Source organism: Nanorana parkeri, unplaced genomic scaffold (genome assembly GCF_000935625.1).
Source record: "Nanorana parkeri isolate BGI_ZX_2015 unplaced genomic scaffold, ASM93562v1 scaffold108, whole genome shotgun sequence".
NCBI lineage: Eukaryota > Metazoa > Chordata > Amphibia > Anura > Dicroglossidae > Nanorana > Nanorana parkeri.
In genome coordinates this window covers 234399-250277 of record NW_017306376.1, presented here as the reverse complement: position 1 = coordinate 250277, position 15879 = coordinate 234399, and the positions used below count along the sequence as shown (strand labels likewise).

Sequence of the window (15879 nt, the reverse complement as noted above, 5' to 3'; positions counted from 1 at the left end):
GGCCGAACATGCTAAGCATGTTCGGCCGACCCGAAGCCATGTGAAGCAAGCCGATGTACGGCTGATTTCAGCCAATGTTTGGCTGAAATCAGCCGTACTAGCCTGAAGTGAATAGCCGAACCGTGTTCGGCTCACTTCACTTGGGGTCGGTTGTTCACACAGCTTAGTGAATAGACCCGTAAGTAACGGAAGCCTTTCCTTGCCAAGCTAGTAGTTAAAATGTTAAAGAGCAGTAACCTATAGCAACAATTGACTTCCAATCTCCTTTAATGCTGACTGCTCCACTCTTAATTGATGGAACTGCGTTATGGTTGCTGCTAGTCCCCTTGTTCTCATTTATTTTTTTAAATGATTTTTTTTTTAAATATTCAAAGCTTCAGCAAGCTGGACACCACAATCTGGCTACAAACTCTTTTTCTTACCCATATGTGTTAGCAGGAAACTGTAATTGGTAGCAAACAATTGTTAGCCAAACATAATGAAATATTGTTAAGCGCTTGTTTAAAACCTAATATGTACGAGCAGTGATTTAGGTGTATATATATCTGATATCATATATGGGTCCACCAGATAAGAGTTCTTAGTTGAGTCTGGGCAGATCTAGGTTTGGGTGTGTTTTATTTCTTACATTTTATTTAGCTGAATTGGCGAATACAAGATTATTATTTTTTTTAAATCAGATAGTGTTTATTGACATTTTAATTTTTACACACACACAGTATAACACATGTACGAGACAAGATCTTACAGTCCCTTATCTCTGCAGTTATATGCATGGAAATCAAACGAACAGGTAGATCGGTCTAAAGAAATCAACAATCACCACAAGAAAAACAGAAAACAAATAACAAAACAAAAACAAAAAATTAATACCAGTAATTAACCCCTACCACAGGGATATGTCTATCACTTAGTTCTTTTCTATTTCTTACTTAACTAAGCACAGAAAAAAAGAGTCTCCAGGTACTACTGGGTCTCCTGATGCAGTTGGACTAACCTGGTTGCACATGCATTATGAGAGATGATTACGTACAGTGCCGACAGCTTGTGTGAGGGGAATCAAATGGACAACCCCCGGGGTGCGGAGAGAGATCGGCCGGTATGACTCTGGTAGGAGGGGGTCTTTGTGTTTCTTAGGGAGCACAATAATTGATTAATAGATCTCTTGAAATATCTCCAGTGGGAGTAGTAATAGCTCCAACGTAAGCATTATCTTGTTTGGCTCGGGCAATCTGAGCTAGCAATTTGCCCGTAGCATCTCCCTCCGCCCAGTACACCCGTTTAGAAAAAAATTATTTACGTTGGGATTTCTGCTTAAGTAGGTTCTCCAGGTGCGTCCCTGCCTCCCTCCAGGCCCGGAGAGTACCCTCAGAAGGGTCCCCCACATACACCTCCTCACTCTCCGCCACCGACTGACGGGCCTCTATCTCAGCCCTTCTAGAGAAGGATTTGATGGAACTAATGCTCTTGATAAACAGGCCTCTCAGGTAAGCCGTCAAGGTGTCCCACACCACCCCAGGAGGGGCAGAAGGTACATTGATTGACAGAAAGAAGCAAATGTCCTTCTCCAGCAGTGCTCTGTCAGACATCAAAGACAGCCAGAAGGGGTGCAGCCGCCAGTTGACTGAAAAGGGATGCCGGCCCGTGGATAGGCCCAGGAGAAGCATGGAATGGTCAGAGAAGCATCTAGGGTGAATCTCCACTGATTTGACAAATGGGAGCATTTTGGATGTGCCCAGAGCATAATCAATCCGAGATAGCGTATTGTGTGTGCTGGAGCAACAGGTATACTGAAATTCTAGAGGGTGGAGCATCCGCCAAAGATCTAAAAGACCCAGTTCGGAGTATAATTTCTTAAAGGGAGTGATAAGCGGAGATTCAGCAGAGCCAGCTCTAGGAAACCTGTCCTTATAAGGGTCCATGCAATTATTGAAGTTCTTAACGGCAATAACAGGAATAGGAAGCTTATCAGTTAGGAATTTGGCGAAATCCTTAAGAGCACTGCTAGAGAATGGTGGAGGGATATAAAAGTTAGCAAGAATACATTCAATACCGAATAGACGGCAGTGAAGAAAAATATACCGTCCCTCACTGTCTCTCTGGGCCTGTATGCAGGAGAACTGAACCTCCCTATGGATAAGTATGGAAACACCTCGTGAATATGAGGAGTACGAAGAATGATAGGTGGCCTGATAGATGCGCCTATCCAGTATATGACATGTTTCTGGGGTAGTATGTGTCTCCTGCAGACAGACAACCGAGGACTTACTCTGAGCAATACAGTCAAATATGGAACGCCTTCTAGTGACGTCTCCCAACCCTCGAACATTCCAGGAGGCTAACTTAAACACTCACTGTGGCATGTATGAAGCACAAAAAATATACTCAACGGTAATAGGTCATAGTCCAGCATCCCATTTCTATCAGTATGCAGAGGCGTAAAAAGACCTGAGGAGATCCAGACAAAGTCCTGTGGTAGAAAAAAACACAAAAAACACATCAACAGGTAAACCAAACAGTCCTCGCAGGGAAGTCTACGGGGTGCACGGCTCCAAGCAGCTTCCAATGCAGCAACAACTCTAGGGCCACAACTTCGAGATTGGAGGCGGTAATACCAGGTCATTAGTCCTGTAGATGACCGTGGTTGAGGAGAGCACCCAAAAGTAAAAAGGAGGATGAAGGAAGGACCCCAATAATAGGAAAGTCACAGATAGCTCAATAACAGGAGCAACTAGGAACGTGACAATCACTATACTCTAAGGCCACCATAGGATTGCAGAGAACAGCACCATGCATCTCAAACATAACACTTCTTCAGGACGCATCAGGGTGGTTAATACGGTGCTGATCCAGCCAGGCAGAAGCCTGAGGAGGTGTATCAAAGAAATGGGTCTCGCCGTCTGCCACGATGCGAAGCCTCGCAGGGTAGAGCATGGAATAGGAGAGGTGCAGCTTCTGCAGCCTCTTCTTAACATCCTGGAACTTGGCCTGGCGTAGTTGGACATCTTGAGAGAAGTCAGGAAACAGCATAACCCTCGATCATGCCAGTGATAATTCGCCCAGTTCCCTGGCTTTACGTAAAATGAGCTCCTTGTCCCGGTAGTTTAGGAGCCTGATCAGGAGAGGCCTGGGGGGGTTACCCGGTGGTAGGGGGCGGGAAGGGGCCCGATGCGCTCTTTCCACAGCGAATAATGGTGTCAAACAGTCCTTGCCAAACACATCCACAAGCCATTGCTCCATAAAATCTGTAGTGTGATTCCCCTCTGCACGTTCAGGAAGCCAACCGCCCGAATATTGTTGCGGCGCAGCCTGTTTTCTATATCATCCGCTTTTGACGAATTAACTGCGATTTTCTGCATAGCCATTTTGACATCAGATAGCAGCGGTGCGGTTGAATCCTCAACATCACTGACCCTGCATTCCAGTGCTATCGTCCGCTCTCTGACTTTGTGCAGGCCATGGCGGAGAAAGGAGATGTCTGCCCTCATGCCATGCACCTGATCAGTGAGTGAAGCAAGGGATGAATTGCATAGCTGGACCACTTTAAACACATCAGAGAGCATGGGTTCATGCGGTACAATAGCTTGTGGCTTATATTTGGATTTATTGGGTTTAGGGCTTTTGGTGGGCTTAGTAACAGTACTCACAGTTTCCCTTTCCGTGGTTGAGCTGTCTGAATCAGCGGCCGAGTGCACGTGTGAGGAAAGGTAGTCATCCTCGGATTCCTTGAAAGCCCCACCATGCCTGGCTTGGGAGGATCGAGGCTGTTTAGCAGGAGTGTCAGCCTGCCGGGCAAAGTGTTGTTGCCCTTCTCCCTGCAGTGCTGCTGCAGCGTGTGAGGTGCTCCGTGCGGGCCGCCGCCATCTTGCGGCCCAGGTCCCATTTTTTGATTGTCCTTTTTTTTGGACATGACGGCCGCGGGCAGTGTCTGGAGCGTCGGCGGGTGGATCGGGCAGATGACAGGAGTATGCCGCGTGAAGCAGAGAAAGGTAGGGGCCGATAGACAGGGTGTCCCAGGATCTATTGCAGGATATACGGCGGGAGCTCTCCTACACACGTCTGCCTACATGAAGCCGCTTGCCACGCCCCCCCAAGATTATTTTTAATAATTATTCATAGCCATCATAGCTTGTGCACATTTTTTAAAGTGAGGCTGAGCTTTTCTCATGCAGGGCAGAGTAACATGTTTACTTTAAGGCCTGGTTCACACCTGTACATTTTGTAGCGTGTTCAACGCTCTACGAATGCTCTACAAAACGCTCAAACATGAAAATCCCATTGTTTTCTATTGGTATGGTTTACACCTTGCCGTATTTCAGCCCGTCTGAACGCGCTACAAAACGGCCTACGCCTGAAAAGGTACATGAGCTTCTTTGCAGCGTTTTTGTTGCGCGTTTCCATTGGGATACAGCCAAGTAGCCCTCGGAAACGCGCGTTTATCGCGCGTTTTTTTTACCGCGAATTGCGTTTAAATTGCGTGCCACGAAACGCGCGACAAATGCGCATATTCGATACGCCTAGGTGTGAACCCAGCCTTAAGTACAAGTTCACCATTTTCAAATTAATTTCCCTAGCCCCTTAATACTAATAGTTTTGCCTAAGCTTCTCCTTTCCTCACAGATCTGTTTATAACTCTTCCAATGGCTGTGACCCCCTGTACTGTCTGCAACCCAGCTGGTAAAAATCTAGTGCCTGCAGCGTGTCATTCAAGTCTATACGATGTTAGTAAGCATGCACGGCTAGACACGCACTGGTAATGTTTGTGTGTGTGGGTGGGGTAGAGAGCATTTTTGAAAGAGGTGCACTTGTACTCCCCCTTCCTCATCAGCACACGAGTCCTTAATTTACTCTCTGTGTCAAGTTGATGGTAAACCTAAGGTGCCCATACACCTTACAACCATGGCACGACTTTCATTGTGCCATGGTTGTAAGGTAATTAAAATCTCGTACGATCTGCCCATCTTGGACAGGCAGATCATACTTTCGATCATCCCATCCGATTATTCTACGCTGAGTGGGCAGTGTGTGCTTGCGCACACCGGCCCGTTCGGCATATGTCTTCCAAGCACGCCACTAACCCGCCGAAAATCTTACGATTTTCAGCAGGTTTTCAAGCGTGCTCAGAAGGCAAAAGACGTGCGACCGTACAGTAGAAACGATCGCACACCTTCCATACACCTGTCGATTATCGTACGAAAACCAGCTTGTGTATGGGCACCTTTACAGAGGCCTGCAAACTGTCTCCTTTCCCCTGTGTGACACAGCACTGGGCCAATTACCAAGCATTATATAGAATGACTGTTCTTTTTCCTTTTACTATGTCCTTCTGGAACTGACCAATTTTTCAAATCTTGCTGGTTGCCAAAATCAGTATACACATAGGGCTCATATATACACAAACAAGATATCTGTTGGAATTAACATGACTTTATAATACCCGCACATACAGCTGTCAGAAACCTCAGGATACATGCAGATCTTGCAAGAGTTGAGTGATGTGATTTGACCATGCCGATCATTTTTCTTTACATTAGAGCAAACCTGTGCTTTGCCCATGTAGGTGCTCTGACCATATACAAGTGAACCTGTGCTTTGCCCATGTAGGTGCCCTGCCCATATACGAGTAAACCTGTGCTTTGCCCATGTAGGTGCTCTGCCCATATATGAGTGAACCTGTGCTTTACCCACGTAGGTGCTCTGCCCATGTATGAGTAAACCTGTGCTTTGCCCATGTAGGTGCTGTGCCCATACATTGGAATTAACCTGTGCTCTTTCCAGGCTGGCTGTTTATGCCTACCTTCCTTTTTTGTTCCTCAGGTAGCAAAGTGACATACCTGGTATTTCCAGGTATGGGGGAACATATGACTCACAACTGTTCCTTCCATGTGACAGCCCTGGTGTTGATGATTGGCCCCCAGCATTGTTTCATGGGGGCAGGAAGAGAGGCATCAGCCCTGTATAACTACTATGTCATGAATATCTTCTCCGCCATCCCACAAGGAACAGGGGGAGTGAAGGGCAGATTAATGTAAGCATCTGCAGGAGCTGCTGTTAAAGTGAACTTGTGCTTTGCCCTGCATGAAACAAAGATGATTTCATAACTTAAATCAGAAGTAATGTATTTTGATGAAACGTTGTTGACAGGTAGTTTTTTTATACCAGTAGGAGACAAAAATTTCTTACCTGCCTGTTTTTTTATTTTTCTGAGTACTAACCTGGCATGCAGAGATGAAGTAACTCTTGTGTGCATGCACAGGAGTTACTTCATGCAGGCTGACCAATCAAGAGGCCAAAGACGTCAAACCGGGAAGAAGTCCTGGAGAAGATGGCAGCGACGGAGGGGAAAGCGGACAGCACTGCGCTGGAGGAGATTCATTTACAACATAGGTGGGCCATAATATGCTGTGTATATTAGCACAAACAAGACAAACATTACTGCAGCACATTTTTTTAAAGACCTGACTTCTGCTTTTAAAATTGACCATCATTTCTACTTAGCTTCCGTTTGCTCTACAATCCATGTTGTTCATAAAATGTGTATCTAAGTACTGTAAGGCCCCACTTATTTGACATCCAGGATGCACACATGTGATTTTACTTGCCTGCTGTCACAGTATGTACTTCACCACCTAAATGACTCAGGGGGCCTACAAATATAGTGGGTAAATCTGATAAGTTTAATCCTTCTGTCTTAATATCACCTTTAAAAATGTAGCCTGTTGTAATTAACATGTCTTCTGAATGTTTATGAAACATTTTCAGGAACTACAGTGTTCATACAGTGTACATTTTATTCTGAAATTTAGAAGGAACAAGTAAACCACAGTTATATGTCATTCTGTTGTGTCTGGTTTGAGACTGTCTCGCCAAATGTGGTTTCATAAAATGCTGAAAGCTGTACTTTTTATGAACATTCATGCAATGTCGACAGATGTTCATAAAAAGATGTTCATGTTAACCATGTCAAAAAGTTCAGTTCTTATAGAGTTAAACTAATAACATTATGGGCAAATTAAATGTACAACAGCTGCAGGGTGTGTTACTAAAGCCAAATAAACCAGCAATCAAATCCACTATACATGTATTTGTGGATGGAGAACATACAGATGTCATATGAAAATTGAACACATGGTGGCAGCACTGTCAAAGTTTTTATATTGTTTGTTCATTTAAGAATGAGTGCTTTTAAAATGTGTTTCCTGCACGCAAATAAACACATACAATATTCAAGTTCCATCTGTAAAAAATATTACACTGTTGTTTCTGAACTTGCAAATCCCCCACATTAATTTAGATGAACATATTATTATCACTTGACAGGCATCAAGTACTTGACTACATAAAAGTGCCATTTGTGAGAAAAGGTCCACACAGATAATGATTTGGTCCAATGTTTATTGGCTTGATTTAGCTACTGTATTCTAAACCCACTGTATGAATTAGGGTCAGTAATTTTGTTACAGAATTGTAGGGTACTATTTTGTAGGGTACCCAACAGGACTTTCCCCCCCTCTCCTTGCATAAATGCATTGCTACTAGAACCACTGTATTTACCTTGTGGATCCTATAAATTTCTATTTGACCTTCAAGTATGGGATGTGGAAGAATTCATCTTTTTATATGCAGAGGATTATCTTCTTTAGCCGGATGACCCACAATCTTGACTTTTCCCAATCCCTTGACTTTCCTCTCTAAAATATTGGCAGATATTTGGGGTTATAGGTTAAGTAGAATAAGGCTGTCATATTCCCCACCGATTCAGAAGTCATAGATGTGTTTCCCTTGTATCCTCTTAAGATAACCACAAAATTCAAATACTTGAGAGATGTCCAATGTCTTTGATTTTTTTTTTCTCTAAATTCTAACTCTCCTCTTGACTGCACATACTTGTTTTATTCCAAAGAGTCTATTTTCACCTCTATCTCATGGGCAATTCATGTAATTTTCTCTCCCAGAATATTTATAACTGAAATATAATTTTATTGTAAATATTTCCGCACAGATAAAACATTTTTACATTGGTGGTTTTACCTGTTACTAATAATGCTTGTACAACCCTGGAGGCTGCAAATATGTCATCCTATGAGTGAGAAAATGGGACAACATGTGTCTCTTCCCCCTCTCTTCATGTTTACTTTTCCACAATCAAAGCATACTCCAGACCCCAAACAATCTCATTTGGGCTAACCACAGGCCATTGTTACTGTGGTGTGTTTGTTCTAAACAAGGGCGTTGCTACACCCTGGCAACCAAAGCACATGCTTTTGGCCTCTTCCAAAGTGCCCCAAGTCTCCTTTGAGATATGAAGATGATTTATCTATGCATTATACTTGTATAATTTACAGACTTTTTAATTCAGCTATTATTATTTTTTGTCAATAATAACGTGACATTACAGTTTTTAGACCAATTCATTTTAGTTCAGTTAAAAAGATTATTTTTCTCTTAGATTTAATTCAAAGTGGTAATAATGGTATCCCACCAGCCCCTCAACATTTTAATTTGTGCTCCCAGAGGTCCCCCTGATCAATGAGCACCCTAGAAACCCCCTGGTCTGAAAAGTGTTTATCAACTATTCTGAAAAGGTAATTGCAACAATATATAAAGTTAGATAAAGAGATCAAACCGCACACATACCCAGACAGATAAGTGACTCCAAAATAACCCAACATTTTAGCGTCCAAACATGGCACCTTTTTTTTAGCTGTACTTGCCTGCTATCTTGGACTGCATGACCTGTGTAAGTGGCTGCCAACCACAAGATAGAGAAAGTGCACAACCACACAGAGCCTAGATGGACTGAGACAGCACACAATAACAAAACCTTAACCCAAAACCCAGCAGAAGAGCAAATATGAAGTAGACATTTACCATGACTTTTTTCTCGTTCAAAAGATTTTTATTTCTTTACTTTTCATGTAAACAGATTACAAGTACATTAAAACACGTCACTTGTCAAGTATAATGAATCATAAACGGAACATACATAATAAGGTTATGTTGTAAGCATCAAAGTAGTCCGGGAGAAGTACTAAACAATAGTATTATGGTGCATTGATACATCATATCAGCTCAGACTTCCAGTCAAGGTTACAGAGAGAGGGGGGCCTGAGTTATCTGGTTCTGAGGGGGAAGAAACAACATGGGGAAGGATGGAGCTAGAAGAGGGTGAAGTAGGGGGGGTGGAGAGAGGAGAGAGGACAGTAGAGGGGGGGAAGAGGGAGGAAAAGATTACCCTTGAGTGGAGGAGTCAAGATAGCTGTCCATCGACTGCAGATTCAGGGTCTCAGATTGTCAAAGAATCAACATTGAAGGAGGGAGGCAAGTACGACTCAATCCACGGTTTCCACAGCTTCCTGAACGGCACCAGAGTGTCCCTTTGAATAGCAGTAAGCTTTTCAAAAAACATCACCCGCGTAACTCTGTGCTTGACTTCAGCAAAGGGGAGGTCCGGGGTCTTCCAATTTCTCGCAATGACCCGTTTGGCCTCTGTGAGGATGAAGGTGATTAGTCGGTGCTGACGTATTGTGCACCCCAATGATTTCTTGAGCAGCAGAGCTTCCAATGGGTCCTTGCGGAACGTCTGGCCAGTAACTGTGTATAGAAGTTGGTAGACTCTATGCCAGAATCTCCTCACCTTAGGACAGGACCACCAAATGTGAATGACCGAACCCTCCACCCGGCAACCCCTGAAACAGTTTGGGGATTGAGATGGGATAGCTTTGGAGATCTGCAGCGGAACCAAGTACCACCTAAGGAGCAGTTTGTATTTAGCCTCCAGAGCTTGAACATTCATTGAGCTGTGGGAGGTCGTCGTCCAAATTTGTGTCCAAATGTCAGGGGCAATGGTACACCCTAGGTCCCGTCCCCACCTGGAGATGTAAGGGAGAGGGGAGGCATGCAGTTTGTCCAACAGGAGGTTGTAAAGGGTAGATATAGTCCCTGAGCCATGCATCCCAAGGTGTAGTAGTCTCTCGAAAGGGGAAAGTGGGGGAATGGGGCGTACGGGTCCCAATCGAGTCAGCAAAAAAATTTTAATCTGCAAATATTGGAAAGTTTGTTTAGCATTCAAATTGTGTGTAGATTGAAGTATTGGGAAAGGCACCACACCCGCGTCTGAACAGAAGTTCCTAACTAGGTTCAGGGAGTTGGAGAGCCATAATTTAAACGCAGCCGGGTTCGAGAAGCCTGGTTGGAAGAGTGGGTTGCCATGAATAGACATCAGGGGAGTGTGAGAGGACATCCATCCCAATGAAAGTCGGAGGCCATACCAAACTTTCAGAGTGTGTTTGAGAATCGGATTAGGAAGATTCCCACTTTTTGTGGGGGTAACCAAGGGAGGTTGAGGAGAGATATCGGGGAGCATGAGTAAGCCTCCAGAGAGACCCATAGGGGCATTTCTGATTTCCCAAACCAGAGCACCAGAGGAGTCAGTTGAGCCACCTGATAGTATTTCTGAAAAAAGGGAAGTCCCAAACCCCCCTCCTGTTTGACACGTTAAAGGACTGAATGTGAGACTCTAAGGAAGGAACCCTTCCAAATAAACCGTAAGATGCGGCGTTGGAGTAGCCTGTGTCGATAAGTGGGGATCGAGATCGGAAGGAAATTTGGGAAGCAGGGTCATTTTAACGGCTGTGATCCTTCTGAGCCACGATATGGAATGTTTTTCCCAAGAGGACAGTAAGGATTCAAGGTGTGAAAACTATTTTGGGTAGTTTGCATCGTACAATTGGTCATAGAAGGAGGTGAGATATATTCCCAAGTGGGCAGTGCAGTGGGTACCCAAGAGAAGGGAAATGATTGTTGTAGGGAGGAACAAAGGGAGGGGGGAGAGAGAGACATTAAGTGCTTTGGATTTTCGCAAATTAACAAAAAGGCCTGAAAGGGTACCAAATTGTTGTAGTAGGGGTTGGAGATTCGGGAGAGAGTGCAAGGGATCAGTAAGAATCAGAAGCGCATCGTCCGCGAACAGACTAAGTTTATGGTGATAGCCTGCAACCTCTATACCCTTGATATCTAAGTGCTGCCTTATCGCTTGGGCGAGGGGCTCTATGGCTAGGGCAAACAAGAGGGGAGAAAGGGGGCACCCCTGCCTGGTTCCCCTAGTGATTTCGAATTTTTGGGAATGGAAGCCCTGGTATTGAACATATGCTGTGGACTCAGAATATAATGAGTCGATTAGGTACATAAAGGAGGGACCGAACCCCCAACCGAGTCAAAAGCCTTACTAATATCAAGTGCTAACAGCATAGCTGGGAACTTCCTCTGATGAGCGATATGTAATAAGTGGGTTATTCTTCGAACACTATCCCACGCTTGTCTACCCAGCATAAACCCCACTTGGTCTTTGGAAATAAGTTTTAAAAGAGGGGACTGTAATCGTAGTGTCATAATTTTGGTGAGTAATTTAAGGTCAACATTGATCAGTGAAATCGGGCGATAGTTGGACCAGGAAGTGTGATCAGTTTCAGGTTTAGGAATCATGCAGATGGAAGACATCAGTGATTCCTTTCTCAGCCGCCTGCCCTCTCGCAATGCGTTAAAGTACCTAGTTAGATGTGGGGCAAGGAAATCCGCAAGCTTTTTGTAATAGACGGCACCGAAACCGTCAGGGCCAGGCCTCTTCCCAGTGCTAAGCAGTTTGATAGAGTTCAAAACTTCCTTTAGTGTGATGGGTGCATCAATCGAGTTACGGTCTTCATCGGAGAGGGAGGGGAGATCTAGGGAGGAGAAAAAGGCTTCCACGCTCGAAGTCTCCAGAGGACCTGTGGAGCGGTACAGCTCACTCAGGTGCAGCCTAAAGGTGTCTAGACATGTGCTGTCACATGTCCACCAGGAAGTATCAATCTAACAGGGTCACGTCTAGAGTTGGCATCTCTGAGCCTATGCGCCAACATGGTATCCGGCTTGTCACCTTTGAGATAAAAGTGATGTTTGGTCCAAGTATATAAAACATAAACAAGGCAACTATTATGGGATGAACTTTCTGCCCACGGCTTGGTGAGGCATTAGGGTACCCACACGGAGGCTATAAGACCTTTAGGGCAAGCCATCGCTAAAAGAGTCCAACAGTTAAACAACAAAACAGCAAAGGATCGCAGGGACAAGAAATTCAGGGGAGACCAGGATCTGCCATAGAAGTAACCGTAATAGTCCCAGTCCGTGTGGTGGCGATGGAGCGGTGTGCGCAATAGGCAGTCAAACAGGTGGAGACCCACACCAGTACAGGATGACGTGGGCCGCATCAACATCTGTAAATGGAGAAACAAAGCTCAACAACTGGTGAAAGATGAAAAATCCAGATGTGGCAGTCATCCAAAGGAATCAGCGGGCCTTGGAAAGTCAGGCGCCATCCTAGAGGTCGGAGGTGGTGCAGGTAAGTTGGCCGGGGGACAAGTGGGCCGCTGCCTCCCGGAGCGTTGTGTAGGTGTGGGGGGACAGTCTTCTGTGGCCTCATCTGTACGTCCCAGTAAATGCAAGGAGTCCATGCATTCCCGCATTTCATCCACAGTGTTGCAGGTATAGGTTCTGCCATCATAGAAGAATTGCAGTTTAAAGGGGAAGCCCCAACGGTACCTGATCTTCTTGGCTTGGAGCACCTGGAGCAGAGGTGCTCCATTGTAAAATCCCGGCCTCTCTGGCTGCTTGGAGTAGTCGTTCCTTAGTGCGGTAAAAGTGGAGGCGAACAATAATATCACGGGGAGGGCCCTCTGGTGTGCGTCGTGAGAGTGCCCTGTGGATCCTGTCGAACTCCAACCTCTCCATGGGCATTTCAGGGGCCAATTCCTGGAACAACGCTGGTAGTGATGTCATTGCAGCGGGATTTAAGCGTGGTAGTGCGTCTGCCCACATCCCTAATCTCCTTAATGAGCTGTGAAGTAATCTGTTTGGATACCTTATCCAAAGCCTTATGGAGGGTGGTTTCAAATTGGGCCAGCAGGGAAGGAGTGACCTCCGGGTCCGCTTGGCTGGTCTGCGAGCTGTCCTCCAGGGGATCGGGAAGTTCACTAGAGGAATGGGAATCTTCGTTCCTCTGTGACGGCGACGGCGCCATCTTGTGAGCCGCTCGGCCCAAAGCCTCGTGGAGCGTTGACTGGCTCAGCTTACCACCCCGACTCCTAGTTCAGGACATGATGGTATCAATCAATCGGCGGGGGGAGCCCGGATCTTAGGTACCTGTTATTGTCTCGATCGAGGGCTGTGATAGACAAAATAGGTTGTCACCTCTCCCGTTCTGGCGCGGAGCTGATCAGTGAGCGTCCATCTTGGTCAGCCGCGCCCCTACCATGACTTTTTATGGTCCTTGAAATGAGAGTTGAAAACTTTTGCTATGGCAACATGAATATTTCCACTAGCATGTATTTGATATATGTTCCTAAACTTTCTGCGCTTTTAAATACCATACCAATAAAATAATTCCCCTGTTTGAGCTGCCTACAAGTATTATATACTTTCACACCGTAACTCAATATAGTGCGGCTATTTCCACTCTCATGTATTTGATATATCAGGATGTATTTGATAATCAGATATTACCGGCTTAACTGCTTCTTGGTCAACTTGATGCATTTTCATTTAACATTCATTGTGTTATTTAAAAATACATTTATCTCAAATCTGTGTTTTTGTGGTTAATTATCTTTGCTTGCTTTTCAAGCCATAGTTAAATTGTGGACAATTTTTTTATTTTATCCTTCCAGCTGGAAGCTAGTGATGCAGACGAGGGGGAGAATGGGCGAGTTTGGTACCGTATTGTTAGTGGTAAGCAAACAAAAAAAATCTTTTAACTAACTGCCAGTGATTCCCTAGCTAACAGAATGTCTTTATCTGCCTTTTCATCTCTGTTTATTATGTTCATTGTACATACAGCATCAAATATTTGTCTGTATATGTTGTGATTATTTCCAATCATTTATTCATGTGTCATTAAATGAAAGGCTGTTTGTTCCCAATACACTTATCTTATTAACATACAGAATGTTTATTAACGGGTTCTTTGTCAAGAAAAGAAATGCTTGTTGTGTCATGAGTCGTTTGTTTTTGTTTTTTTTTAACTGAAGGATTATTATATTTTTGTCAGCAGTATTACAAGCTGATTTGTTCATAGACTGGCCATCCATGGTCAATTTTCTGGTTGATGCAACACAGTTTTGAGCGTTATTTATCAGGTGCAGGTGTAGATGGCCTCTTAAAGGAGCCTTGTCAGGAATAGTGATGGGCTCGGGCGTGTTCGCAGCTCCACACGTCGAGCCCGCCAGGAAGCGAACAGGGCCGCAGCGCCAATCACAGGAGCTGCGGAGCGGGATAATGCCTCAGTGCCTGTGATTGGCGCTGCGGCGCTATCAGCTTCCTGGCGGGCTCAGCACGTGGAGCTACGAACACGCCCTAACCCATCACTAATCAGGAAATGAGCATAGAGGCTGCCACTGCTGAACCCTGCTTCTAAAAATGTGCTTTGCCCATGTAGATGCTCTGGTGAATATACAGGTGAAACTCGAATAATTAGAATATCGTGCAAAGTTCATTTATTTCACTAATGCAACTTAAAAGGTGAAACTAATATATGAGATAGACTCATTGCATGCAAAGCAAGATAGTTCAAGCCGTGATTTGTCATAATTGTGATGATTATGGCTTACAGCTCATGAAAACCCCAAGAACCCCAAATCCACAATCTCAAAAAAGTAGAATATTACATGCAATCAATAAAACAAGGATTGTGCATAGAACAATATCTGACCTCTGAAAAGTACAAGCATGCATATGTACTCAGTACTTGGTTTGGGCCCCTTTTGCAGCAATTACTTTTGCACAATATTCTAATTATTCGAGTTTCACCTGTATCATCAGGCTGGTTGCCTGATGATATATTCACCTTCTTGCTTCAGTATTTTTAGCAAGTATGCAGATAAGGACTTCTGACTTTTATCTGACTTTCTTGATCTGCATACATGTTCTGGATCAGTGTCTCTAAGACTGAATTCACACCAAATTTGTTGGAGTGGCACTGGACGCTTTTTCCAGCTCCAGCACCAGTGACATTTCAATAATTTCTAACAATAAAAAAGGTAAATAGTGCACTGTGCGGGATCGTGTATTGCAGCCAGGCAACTAGAATTTTTAGAAGCAGTCAGCAACAGCAGCCACCAGGTTAATTTCCATGGTTTACTTTAATTTCTTATCTGAGCACTGCCTCTATTGGGCTGCACTTGGCAGTTCTGTTTAAAGAGGAATGTTACTTCTCGCCAGAGCCATAGTTAGCTCCATTTGTGCCCGAGGCAATAACTAAAAATTGTGCTCCCTCCAACAGGCATGTGACGTCACCTAACACTGTGTGACGTCACCTAACACTGTGTGACGTCATGTGCCCCGCCTCCCGCCTCCAAGATCTGTTTTTTTTTATTTGTTAATTTTAATGTTTTTTATCTGGGGTTAGAAATAGAAAAAGAAATTTAGGACACAGAATGCTCAATCTTTTTCTGCAGACTCTGTGAATGAATAGGATGCCTCTGCACTGAGAGCTTTCCATTCATTTAGAACAAACCAGTGAAAGTAAAATATTTACTATCATCCCTTTCATCCAGTTATAAATGGGTAGAAGCCTCTGTACTGAGTGCTACTACCCATTCAGAAACTCATGCATGCCAGAAGTGAGGACTATGTGTCCCCAGTTGTTTACAAACACAAAGGATCGGTAAATATCACTGATATTTACCGATCCTCTGCTCTCCATCCTGAGCTGCTCGGCCACACACAGAGGGGTGGCACAGCCTGCAGCTTTCCTTTGGATCCCCGCTGCTCTCCCCGACTGTATGGACAGAGGCAGTGGGGATCCGAGGAGAAATGAAGCGATGGATGCCGGGGGGGGGGGAAGGCGGT

At 44.5% G+C, this 15879-nt stretch overlaps 1 protein-coding gene across 1 annotated transcript in view; it reads left to right on the top strand.

The window, feature by feature from the left end:
• The window catches only part of CDH23 (cadherin related 23), a 782513-nt gene that overhangs the window by 577219 nt on the left and 189415 nt on the right, over positions 1-15879 (top strand). Inside the window, exon 29 of the mRNA XM_018553073.1 lies at positions 13701-13761. Within this exon, the coding sequence (XP_018408575.1) occupies positions 13701-13761 (61 nt within the window). The remainder of the gene's footprint in view (positions 1-13700; positions 13762-15879) is intronic.